The sequence below is a fragment of the Corapipo altera genome, unplaced genomic scaffold (assembly GCF_003945725.1).
Source record: "Corapipo altera isolate COAL_440 unplaced genomic scaffold, ASM394572v1 0, whole genome shotgun sequence".
Lineage (NCBI taxonomy): Eukaryota > Metazoa > Chordata > Aves > Passeriformes > Pipridae > Corapipo > Corapipo altera.
In genome coordinates, this window is record NW_020884872.1 from 1,699,542 (window position 1) to 1,711,678 (window position 12,137).

The following is a 12,137-nucleotide window of genomic DNA, read 5'->3' on the forward strand; positions in this document are numbered from 1 at the left end:
GCAGGGCTGAGGGGCGCAGGGCTGAGGGGCGCAGGGCTGAGGGGCGCAGGGCTGCGCATCCACCGCACGCGTGTGCGCTCCAGACGGGATCCCCGGGGAGATCGTGGAATTCACGGTCCCGCCGGGTTGGCAGCACCGAATCTCTCTCTCTCACCCTGTTCCGCAGCTCCCTGAGGGCTCCGTGGCCTCGCAGCAGCCGCGCGAGTTCTTTCTCCCCAAAAAGGAGGCACCGAAAGGATGCGGTCGCGTCCCTCCCTTCCCCTCCATCTGTGCGCCTTTGCCATCAGGTGCCAACGTGAGTGCCCAGTGCTTCGGCTGGCACTCTGTGAACCTCCTAAACTACTTAATTCATTCGGCTGGGTGGTGGTCTCAGCTCCAGCGGGGAGCTGGTGGAAGCCTTCTTTGCACGGAGGAAATGAAAAACAAACAAAAACCCGGCCAACCAACAAAAAACCCCAACCCCGTCCCAGCCCCTCTCCTCGCCCCAAGCGCTCCCAAACCAGCTCCATCAATGATTTTTCGGTGTCACCGAGGCAGTGTCGGGAGCCCGGGCTCCCCCTAATGGGCTCGGGCTGTGGGGTCAGAGGGGCCGGGCTCGACGGGGTCGTGGGGGCGAAGTTGTGCCGATGGGTCGGTCCCGTCTGTGCGCAGGTGAAGGGTCCGTGGGGGAGGTTTCCCTCCGACCCCTTTGATCTCCTCAGCCCCTTCCCCAGCCGGGACTCGCCTTGGCCAGCGTGGGGGTCGCCGGTCATAACGCCGCGGGGAGGAGGGACGGACACGGTGCTGCTGGAAGGACGATGGGAAGCCGTGGGGGCCGTCGCCTCCCTGGGGACCGAGGGCTCTCCGGGGAGGGAGAAAGGGTGTCGGAAGGGGTTCCCTTGCCCGGAAAAGGAGCAATTCCCTTCCCACGCGTGTGTGTAGAAGAGACTCAGCCCTACCAACCTTCTTAATCCCCCCCGTCGCGGCCTGGACGGCGGGGGATGGGGGGAGCGGGTGGATTGGGGGCAGAGGGGTTGAGGGACGGGTTCCCCGCTCTAACCAGCTCCTTGCTTCCCTTGCAGGTCTGGGCGACGCCTGGGGACAGCCGAGCAGGATAGGGCCCTTGGATAACGTGGCCATGGAGCTCGGATCCCACTTGCTTCAGGTAGTGGATGCCTCCCTCCTCCCGTACGCGCCGCGCACCGGGAATCTGGTGTGGTGGTGGGATCTGCCTCCCACCCCTCCTCCTCCTCCTCCTCCGCTTATTCCTCACCCCAGCACCGCCACAGGAGCCTGGGTGAAGCCTTCATCTTATTCCCGAGCTTCACTGAGCTGGGGGGAGAGGAAAACCGTCCACTTCTACTATTATTATTATTATTATTATTATTATTACTACTACTACTACTACTACTACTACTACTACTACTACTACTACTTTTGATGTTAGCAGAACCCACGCCTCTGTGAAAGCAAAGTGTCTCCCAGCCCTAAAAGCGTTAATCAGGCACCTCAAATGTGCTGGGAATGTCCCCAGGCAGGTCCCGGCCAGCGCCGACGGGGTTTGTCTGGAGAGGCGCCGGACACCGGGAATTTCGGGAGGGGAAACCTGGAAGGGAACACAGGGCTCCCGAGGGAGGGAAACACCTGGATCGGATCTCCCGTGGACGTTAGCACCTGAAAATACCGTTGTTCACAATCCCGTTGATCTGCTCTGGAATTCCTCTGAACTCCAGGAGAGTTTAGGAAGTCGTAGCTGGGGCGAGCGTTCCAGCAGAAGGGAGGAGGAAAAAAAAATAAATTGCGTTTAGCTCCGTATTTTTTATTTTTTTTTTTAATTTTTTTTTAATATATGTGAACTTAATGTAGCTCGGGGTTTTTTTTTTTTCTGCCCCGATTTTAAAGAGCCGGCAAACCGTAATCATTTAACGGCCGGTTTTTATTGTGGGAGGTTAATTCCTGGTCACAGTGCTGGAGCTGTTTTAACTTTTCGCTCGGCTGGGGGATAAAAAAACCTCAACAGAAAGAACTCTGTTCGGGTTCCCTGGCCGCTTCCCCCCGGCGGTGCCGCCGGTGGGGTTTGCCCACCCCATTGTGTCCTTGTCCCCAGGGTGGGAGAGCTGGGAATGCTGCACCAGGTCCCCCGACCTTGGAAATGACGAGCGCAGTTATTTATTTGCCACCCCAGCCCCTGCAAAACATCTCTCCTGCGGGGAAGAGGGAGAGCGTTTGGGGGAGGCTGATTAGAAGGGTGAGGTGCTGACCACGTACAGGGAATGGGGATGGATAGAGCTCAGAATGATCTCCTGGGGAGGCATTTCTAGCCTTGGAAATTTTGTTCTAAGTAGGTGATGACCTCCCAGGTGTTCCAGCATCACCAGTCCACCTAGGAAATATATATCTAGTTATGTAGAGTATTATATATGCATAATATAACATATAGATTAAAATACATACCTAGTCATACAAACCATTGCTACACTTGCTCCTCCTCCCTGCTGGCTATTCCACGTTTTGTCTGGCATTTAATGAACTTATAATTAGTTATGTACTGTTCACTTGTGATACTCATTTTACAGTTCAGTTATTGCTGGATGACGTATTCTTCACATTTTAATAAACCCACATTTACTGTAAACCTCTTTATTTTATTTCATAACCTTTTCATTTAGTTCTTAGAATGAGACCTTCCATGTGAAGTTTCTGCTTCAATGTGCTTTTCTGCACAGGAAATTTTGGGACCTGCTGCACCACACGGTGCAGTGACAGCAGCACTGACACTGGTTTAGTTGTGCCATTGCAAGATGACAGTGTTTAAAAACAAAGTTAGGGCTAAGAGTGCAATAATTTGTTTCCCATTATGATGCTTCAACAAAATTTAATTTATGTTCAAAAAAAAAAAGGAGGGGGGGGGGAAAATAAAGGCAAGGAGTAATCTGGTTTCAATTACATGCTGTGGAATCGTTAGTAGGCCAGGGAATAATTTGGGATATTTTCTTATTGGGGTGGCACTGTAAGAGCAAGAAGCATACAGGATTTTATTGCTTCTCTTCTGGTTCAGCAACTTCAAATGAATTAAAATAGGCTGTTCTTTTATCTGTGTGCTGTAAAAATGATTTTTCTCTTCCAAATGTATTTTCCTGTGATGTTCATACGTATGTACTGATCAAAGCTTTTACACTAATGGAGACTGTTCGATTGAGAATATCAGATACTTTTGAAAAAATGTCTCAAACTGGGCACTAAAAAATCAAAGTCTCCCCAAACTGAGAGTTAATGTGTCCAAATCATGGTCATTTTGGATGAGCTGCACCACTTGCCATCACTTTTCTTTCTCTTATATGAATGATACATGGCTAAATGAAACTTCACTTTTTACTCACACAAGTAGTATTTACCTTCCAGCCAATATCCCGTCAATAAGAATTTGTAGGATTGGATTGGATTCATTGAGTATTCCATTGGTATTCCATTCCAGTCTGCAAGGGTATAACTTCATCAGCACAAATACCTCTCTTCAAGTGTGATAAAGTTTTGAAAGCTGATTTACTCTGCTTCCTTTTTGGAAGTTCATGTCGTCAGAGAGCAGACAGCTCTTGTTCAGAAATACACTTTGGAAAATACGGTCAGACTTAAAGCTCTGCTTGCAGCACCACGAAATATATTGCAAACAGCAGCGGGCTGTGTCTGCCAATTATGCCATAAAAAATGGCTCACGTAGTGTTAGACTTCCCCCTAAGCACCACATAGCTCAGGATTTGTGCTAAGCACTAAAATAGCCTGAATCAACAGGAGAATGTTCACTGAAAGTGCAGCAGTAAAGCTGCGTCTGCGGGGGAATGAGTTGGGTTTCACAACCAATGTCTGAAGGAGCAGCATCAGAGAAAGGTTTCCATTCCTTTCATTTTGCTGCTCTTGATGGAAATCTTCCTTTGTTTTCTTTTATTTTCGCTGGAAATGCTTTAACCAGAGTGCTTGTCTCTTACCCTCCACCTTTCCCTTTATTTCAGACTTTGGATGGCTTTGTTTTCGTGGTAGCATCAGATGGCAAAATAATGTACATCTCTGAAACAGCATCTGTGCATCTTGGCTTGTCTCAGGTATGAGTGATGTGTTAAATCAGCTGTTAAATAAAAATCTTGACCCTAACACTGGTATCTTGCCATTATATAATATCATTTTTCTTAGGGGTGTTTCAAGGTTTGACTTTTTTCCTCTGAAAGTGCCCTTAGTAAAATATCCAAGCTCCCTTTCCTCACAGCCACATCATGACTGTCTTTATATCTTTTCTTGTTCATTGTATTTTACTCCTCATTACCTTTTAAGGAGGGCAATAAATAATATGATATTGCAAATTGCAGATCTATACAGGGCTTGAAACCCAAGCCTCCTGCCTGCGTGGTAACTCAATCACTCTGAAATAAAGCTCAGAACTCGAGTCTGTGAGTTTTAGATTGTGTAAGATATTGAGGCTCGCTATGAAATGGAGAGGAAATCTGATGTGGAACACGAGTTTTATGGTAAATGTGCTTTAGGAAAAAGAAAAAAAAATAAAAAAAAAAAAAAGGAAAGAAAAGGGGGGCAGATTTATGAGTGTTCACATGGAATTCAGGGTAGTTTTGCCTGAGTTTTTCCAGCTCAGTGGTCTTTTCAGTAAAGCGTTTTATATGGTTGTGATAGAACTCATAAAACTCGGTTTACTACTGTTCTGCACAAGGAGCATAAGGGTTTTTTTATTGGTTTTTTTTTCTTAGATGGACATTTCTAATTTTTTTCTTTTTTTTTTTTTTTTGGCCTTCTTGGGATAGGCACAAGGGCAAAGAGCCCGAATTTATTGCAGAAGGCAAGTTTTCCATACCTTTGTCTGTAAATGTATTACAGAAATTCCTTGGTAGCACCTGACCCAAAGCTTGCTGAAAGCCAACAGAAAAATTCCCAATTAATTTCACCGGGCCCTGCATGAGACTTGCAAGAAACAGAAGTGTTTCATCACAAATTCAGTGTGTCAAACACTTATCAGAGTTAAGCAGAGTGAAATAAAGACTAAATAGAAGAGGGAAGAAGAATGAGGAGATGAAGGTGAGGGAGAGCAGGATGTTCTGAAAATACCTGGGGAATATGCCCTGTGGTTATTTCAATAAACAGGGAGGGGGCTTGACTGGTGGGGATTACATGTGTGCTTAACCTTGGTAGTAACTAATATTTTTAATTGAAAAAATGTGGAGCTCTTTGAATGCGTGTTTACAACCGTGATATTTGAATTAGTAGCCGGGAGAGAAAATAGAACTCTGAAGAGCGAGAAATAGCAAATATATAAACTCATAAACACCATTTCCGAGTTCCCTTTTCTCTAACATCTTTAGAAAAAGTAGTTTTGAAAATAAATAGTCGGTGTAGGTACTTTTTTTTTTTCATGTCAGCTGAGGAAACTTCCTCAGTTCTTTCTTTTGGAGGGATATCAAGTCATCAGATCTCGTGGGGCTCAGTATTATCCCGTGATCCAGTGAAATTAAAGAACTATGGGGGGTCAGTGGGACACTAAAGAGACTTTGCCACACTCAAGGAGAGGGGACTGAGAGCATCACACAGGTTTTGGTCCTGTTTATCCCTCCTGGCCATCTGCACTGACTGAATTCCACGTGCATGGAAATATCTGTAACCCCTCAGTTCCAGGAGGAAAATTGGAGGATTTGGTCACGTTGCTCTTGGAAGTCAAGTTCAACGAGCAAAATCCCAAACCTTTCCCTTTAGTAGATACTTATAAACAAACGAGCTGCATCCTTGAAAGTTTGGTATTTGTAAATAAATGAGCTGCATCCTTGGAAGGATTGAGGGATGTGAAATTTAAGGGCATGTTTTAGACTCCCAAAACACACAATTTCACAGTGCACAGGGTTTTATTTATATAAATAAGACCCCCTCAGCTAAAAAAGGCAATAATTCCCCCTCCCTCCTCTTTCCTCATACTGATTTATCTTCTAATCTGTTCTTGCTGTGTGTCAATATTCTATTTTTGAGGGGATAATTTTGCTCTAAGTAGCATTAACATTAATATTAACTCACTAGGGTATTAATACATTAACACTGGGATATTCCTGCAAGCTTCCCAGGGCTCTAAATGAGTTCTTGTTCCTACTCCTCTGGAAATCACTGGGAATTTTGCCACTGACATCAACAAGAATGAGATTGGTCAGGGAGAAGTAAATTCTGCGAGTTATAATCCCACACTGTATTTTCAACAAGTGCTCTTACAGAGCTCCAGCCAATACAAGCTGAGAGCAGAGTGATGGTGATTGTAGAAAATCTTTTAGAGTGGGTACAGAAAGGCCTTTTTATTGAATAATTTGACAATTAACTAGTCCACACATCTAATTTCCAGTTAAATCGCAATTCGTTTAAAATATATGTATATTTAAACCAAATAAAAAAGGCCATTTCAAAATATTTTTGCAGGATATTTTTGGAGGCCTGTGACAGCCACCTTTATCTTCTGGTTGATCTTGAATTTTTTTTTTCTCCAGCAGAGAGAAAGTAGAGTTTCTGAAAAATTAGAACTTCGCTGGCTGGTGTGGTGAAACTGGTTATACCTTTCAAAACAACACTGAGGATTGTTTTACAGCAGGACCTGGCTCAGTTTTCTGCCTGCAGATGATCAGAAACAGGATTTCTGAAAAATCTACATCTTCATTTTGGGGGGCCTGCCACTTAGCTTGTGGCTTTGGATTTTGATTTGCCCTCAAGTGTAACAGTAAATATTGTAAATACTGATGATTAGGACCCCCCTCCTCCATCTAATTCCAGTTGGCCTCAGACCAGTGATGAACTGACTTTGTGCTGGTTGAGGCAGCCAATTCCTTGCCTCTTTTTTTCCGTGGATAACAAATAGGTTTCAAATTCCCCAAATATTTTTTTCCCCTTAGAGTCCAAAGACACAAAATGGAGAGGACAATCCTCTTAGGAAACTATGGGGAACGATGTATTTTTATTTTATTTTATTTTGAAGGTCTGGAGTTTATTCCACCCGTTTTCTGGACCCATGAGGGAGCCAAGCTTATCTTTGCCTTTTTGATAAATCTCGAAATATTTAACCACAAACATCTGAACTTTTCCAGGGGTTTATTTTACCTCCATCAAATCACTATATGAAAGGCAAAACATGTAATTATTTGCTCTAGAATCCACCCACTTAGTCCTCTGTGTTTATTATGGATCATTCCTGGGCAGGAAAAAAAAAAAATGCAGCAGAGTTACACATAAAAACCCTCTTAGTAGGAAATGGTGATATTTGGTAGTAAGCAGCTATTTACAGACATTAAAAAGCTGCATCAAGATTTAATAAGCCCAAGGCATGGGATTTGAGAAGGTTTATGAATCGAACCATATAATTTGTGTATTTATTTTTTTTTTTTTTGGTAAAGTTTTCAGCGTTTCATTGCAGGCTTTAAAACGGTCTGAAATGTGCTCTTGCAGAGCGGGAGCTTGTGGTGAGTTTCCAAATTATGGATCCATATTTGGGTTATTCGACTCTCACACGGCCCCCTCCCCACCCCCCCATCTCCTCGCTGGTGGCTTTTGTGTTTCCACTCGCGATTTTTTACGGTCAATTTTGGGTTTCGGGCGTCGAACGTTTCACCTCCCGCTGGTTCCCCCCGCCCCCCCCGGGGGTTCCAAACACACCCCTCGAGCCAAAAATATTCCTCTGTGTGTGTAACGAGGAAAAAAACCGGTCGTTTACTCGGATGAAACATTCTGGGTTTGAATTTTAAATATGAAATTATACCGGGATATAAATTACGCTTTCGGATAAAACCGCGACCTTCGAATCCCGCGTGTGTTTCCGTGAGGATTCCTTTTCAAATTAGGTGATGATTTTGGGGAAAAGCAAGAGATGCCCGTGAGTCACAGTTTTTAAGAGTTGGTGTGGTCGTGACTATAGTTGGTAACAGCAGAGATGCAACAGGATCTTTTTGGTTGGCTGCGGTTGATGTGTCTGGTCAGGTTGATTGGTGTTTTTTTTGAGTAAAAAAGTCTTTATATTGAAGGGAGAGATTGTTTAGACAGAGCCACCCACGAATTTTTACTTTTTGGAAGGTAAATTCTCTTCGACAGAAGTGTTTTAATTTCAAGGGTAAAACATTCAGAAGAAAAATCACTATCAGCCAAAGATAAAATGCTAAGAGCAGGGTCATAAGTGATGCTCCTTTTGGTTTAAACACTGACCTCAGCTGTGCATTTTTTCAATGGTAATTTTTTTCATGCTTTGACCAGTGAAGTGTCCATCACCCTAAGAATTATTAGAATTTTTTAACGTGTCTGTAGGTTAAAGAATGGACTTTTACAGTATATTTTCCCCCTTGTAATTATAAAGAAAGAGAAGCATTGCCAAGAATGATTCACAGTGAGATGTGTGTGTTCTCCTTCCTCCCCTGTCACTAAAACTCGAATATGGGTTGTCACTGTAACAAGTCCCCACCTGTTTCTGTCCTGAAAAGGAGCAGCCAGTGCTTTTTAAGGAGAACTTTTAGACAAAATTATATAAATGGAGCAACATAGATAATATCCTTTTCCTCTTTTTCTTTTCCCTTTCCCCTCTCCCTCCTTCCTCTTTCCTTCTTTCTTTCTTTTTTTCTTTTTCTTTCTTTCTTTCTCTCCTTCTTTCTTTCTTTTTCTTTCTTCCTTTCTCTCTCTCTTCCTCTCTTTCTTTCTTTTTTTCCCCCCTTTCTTTCTTTCCTTTCTCTTTTTCTTTTCTCTTTCTTTCTTTCTTTTATCTTTCTTTTCTCTTTCTTTTTCTCTTTCCTTTCTCTTTCCTTTCCACTTCTTTTCCCCCCTTGCTCGGTGAAGCTTTAGTCTGGTTAGAACATCAAATCAGAGTTGATGTTTTTGTTTTTGCAGGGAGGGGCTGTTGGAAAGGAGCGGTGGGGAATAAAAAAAAGTTAGTTTGCATAGTCCTGGGAAGAGACATTCCATGAATAATGCAGAAAATGGAAGGATGAGAAACATTTTCAGAAAAAGATTGCTTTGTGAGGCAGACAACTTCATTTATTCTGAAGAAAAGGCAACTCACACATCTCAGCAAAGCAGTAGGATTGGCTCAGAATAATGGGTTAAATTACTTCACCTCTCAGCTGTCTCTGATCTTGGGGGCCCAAGGCACATCAGGCCACTCAGAACAATTGGGCAGCCTGACACTAATTTAAAACACAGGCTCAAAGTATTGGTTGGCTCCTTAAATCAATTACTGCATCTATCTGGAGACTTTTGTGGGTGGGTTTTAGACGTGGCAAACAGGAGTCGGCGGAGAGGACGCGCCCGCCGCTCGTTTGATCGAGTGTGCGACAGCTCTTAGGTGGGAAAGGCAGAAATCCATCCCTGCCCCAGCAAAGTTCGAGAGAGAAGAGGGAATATTTCAGGCAGATCTAATCTTTACCCCTCATGTTTTCTTAGAGCAGTGAAAATCCATGGAAGTCTGCCTTTTGAATTCCCTGGCTGCCGTTCTGCGGCCACGGATGGAGCGCGGGCGATGGGCTTTGAAAAGGCACAAAGGGATTGTGTGAGTGGGGTGGTTTTGGCTCAGAGAGCTCAGCTGCCAGCTGAGCGCAGGTGAGGGTTTCTGGGAACCTGGAGAAACGTTATTTTTTAAACATCTGCCCCCTCGAGAGACATTAAGGCCGTCTCCGGAGGTTTTTACCCCGTTTCGTGGCGATCAAACATTTCTACAGCTGCTCCAGTTTATCACTTCATTCCCAGCTCTCTCCAACAGCAGCTCTTCTGTCTCTGAAGCACCACCAGGAATTCCCACAATAATATTAACTAGTGCTGAAGAAGGGATGAATTGAGTTTAACGGGTGTAATTCGGAAGATGGGTTTGATACATCAGCCTCCTGCTCTAAAAGCGGTGTGTGGTCACCCAGCTGCAGGGCTTGGGTTGCTTGAGGACAAAAAAAAAAATGAACCAGCTGCTTGTGTTACGTGTCCCCTCACAGGTGGAGCTCACTGGAAACAGCATTTACGAGTACATCCACCCCTCTGATCACGATGAGATGACAGCTGTCCTTACTGCTCACCAGCCTCTCCATCCTCACCTCTTGCAAGGTACCTGTGATCAAACCACAAGTGAAAAATGTAAAAAAAAAAAAGATACAAATTCCAACCCAAAGCATTCCATGGTTCCCTAAGTTCGTGTTTATCCTGTTTGAAGATGTCCACAAAGGGAGGAGGAACACGAACCTGAAACCACGATGCAGGATTTTGGGTTGCTGCACTAAGAGGAATCAGCTACCCCAGATGAAATAATGTCTCTCATGCCATGCAGCCTGTGCAGTTTTAAACAGCTTTTTAGATTTTGCCCAGTGGCCATTTCGTCTCTGTAGTTTTGTCATCACTGCTGAGATTGTAGAAATGTTGTTGGCCTAACTGGGCACAGCTGAAGCTACATGGTCTTAGTGGAAAAAAAAAACACTAATAGGAGGATGTATTTAATATTTTTGAAACAACTGTTAAATTTGAAGCTTGGACAAAAAGTCAGACATAATACTCCTCACCGTGGGGAGGGTAGAAGTGGGTTTTGTAAATGATTTGGATTTAGAAACTCATTTTAAAAAGAGTTTTCTCCAGGAAAATTAAGTTCTCTCGCCCTGTTGTCACCCTGGCTGTGCTCATAAATATGGACACAACCCTTTTTGTGCTGTTACTTTGGTGCAGTAACTACTATATATAACTGCTATAGAACTATAATAATAAGTCATTCTCATCTTTGCACCACCTTCTTCAGTAGCTTTTGTTTCACTGGGAGAAATTCTTTGAATTTTAAAATGTCAGCCATAATCTGGCTCCACCCTATGTGCTTTCCCATATATTTCATAATTGCTGAATCACTTAGAGCCCCCCACCCTGATGGTTTATCCCAGTCTAAAAACATGAGGAATTTTGGGTTCACACCCACAATTCTATTCAGGATCAGGCATTTTTTTTCCCCACAGTTCTGGTGCCTCTGCATTTTCTGTGCTTGGTTCTGACTCCTGTGATTCCATCAGGGCAGAGCCACGTTCCCTCTGGATTCAGGGAAGGTTGGTGTGCCTGGAAGCACATTTACTGCTCTGAGTGGTGCTAATGGAAGAATTATCTCAGCCTCCTCCTCTTTTCTTCCTCCCCAGACAGGTCATCTTGGAAAACAAACTCCCTTGGGGGGTCTTGGAAAACAAACTCTTATTTTTCTGGGCCTCTTCTAGCTTGACTATTTCATAGTTACTTGACTGTTTCATAGTTTGCTCAGGATATTTTTTAATGTTGTCATTTTTTAAAATAAGATTTTTTTCCCTTTTTTCCTACCTTATTGATAAGCAGAGGAGATACCCCCTGATATAAATGGTTTAGGGGTGATTTTGGTGGTGTTGGGTTGATGGTGGAACTGGATGATCTTGAAGGTCTCTCCCAGCCTTGCTGATCCTGTGAAATCCATGATTTTCATGCAGTTTTTCTGGTATCCAAAATTGCTAGTAGGATATTCTTATACCTACTGTCTTGCCAATGCCAATAACCTCCTGTTTTTCTTAAAATACACATAGATATTAAATTATTATTGGAGATTTTTACAGATTTAAAATCACAAGGGTCTGATTGGAATGAAGCAAATAATCCCACAGCTCTTCCTGTTCTTCCCAAATATATCCTTCATTCTTCATAACTTTCTTTTCCTCCTCCTATAAAGATGCTGTTAGTTATCAAAATCAGGCTCTGGTTTCTCATTAGTGCAAAGTTAAATGAAAATTCCCTTGGAATTGTGATCCATTTTGGGTATATTTGCTATAAAATTTTGTGTAGCAGAGGAGATTGATAAAAACCTCCAAACAACAGGATCTTATTTGGATTCCTAGACCTCGAGAAGATAAATAAGGGAGTTCAACTGTGTCCTGGTTTGTATAGGGATTATTTTATGGAAATATGGAATGTTTTATGGAAATCTCTTCCCTATAAAATACATGGAGTGTGTGTATTAAAATAACCAGAATCTACAGTTAAATCTTTCTAAAATTGACAGAGTGAACAAATATTTGTATTTTTTTGCCTCCCCTGTGCCAGTAATTCCCTTTTCTGCAGTGTTTTATACATATATATCTTGAGATATAAACTTAATTCTTAATTATGTCTTTAAGATATAATTT

The 12,137-nt window shown here is 43.1% G+C and overlaps 1 protein-coding gene across 1 annotated transcript in view; it reads left to right on the plus strand.

The window, feature by feature from the left end:
- SIM2 (SIM bHLH transcription factor 2) overlaps positions 1-12,137 on the plus strand; it is a 54,649-nt gene that overhangs the window by 8,217 nt on the left and 34,295 nt on the right. Inside the window, exons 2-4 of the mRNA XM_027634789.1 lie at positions 1,062-1,144; positions 3,987-4,076; positions 9,960-10,068. Of these exons, the coding sequence (XP_027490590.1) occupies positions 1,062-1,144; positions 3,987-4,076; positions 9,960-10,068 (282 nt within the window). The remainder of the gene's footprint in view (positions 1-1,061; positions 1,145-3,986; positions 4,077-9,959; positions 10,069-12,137) is intronic.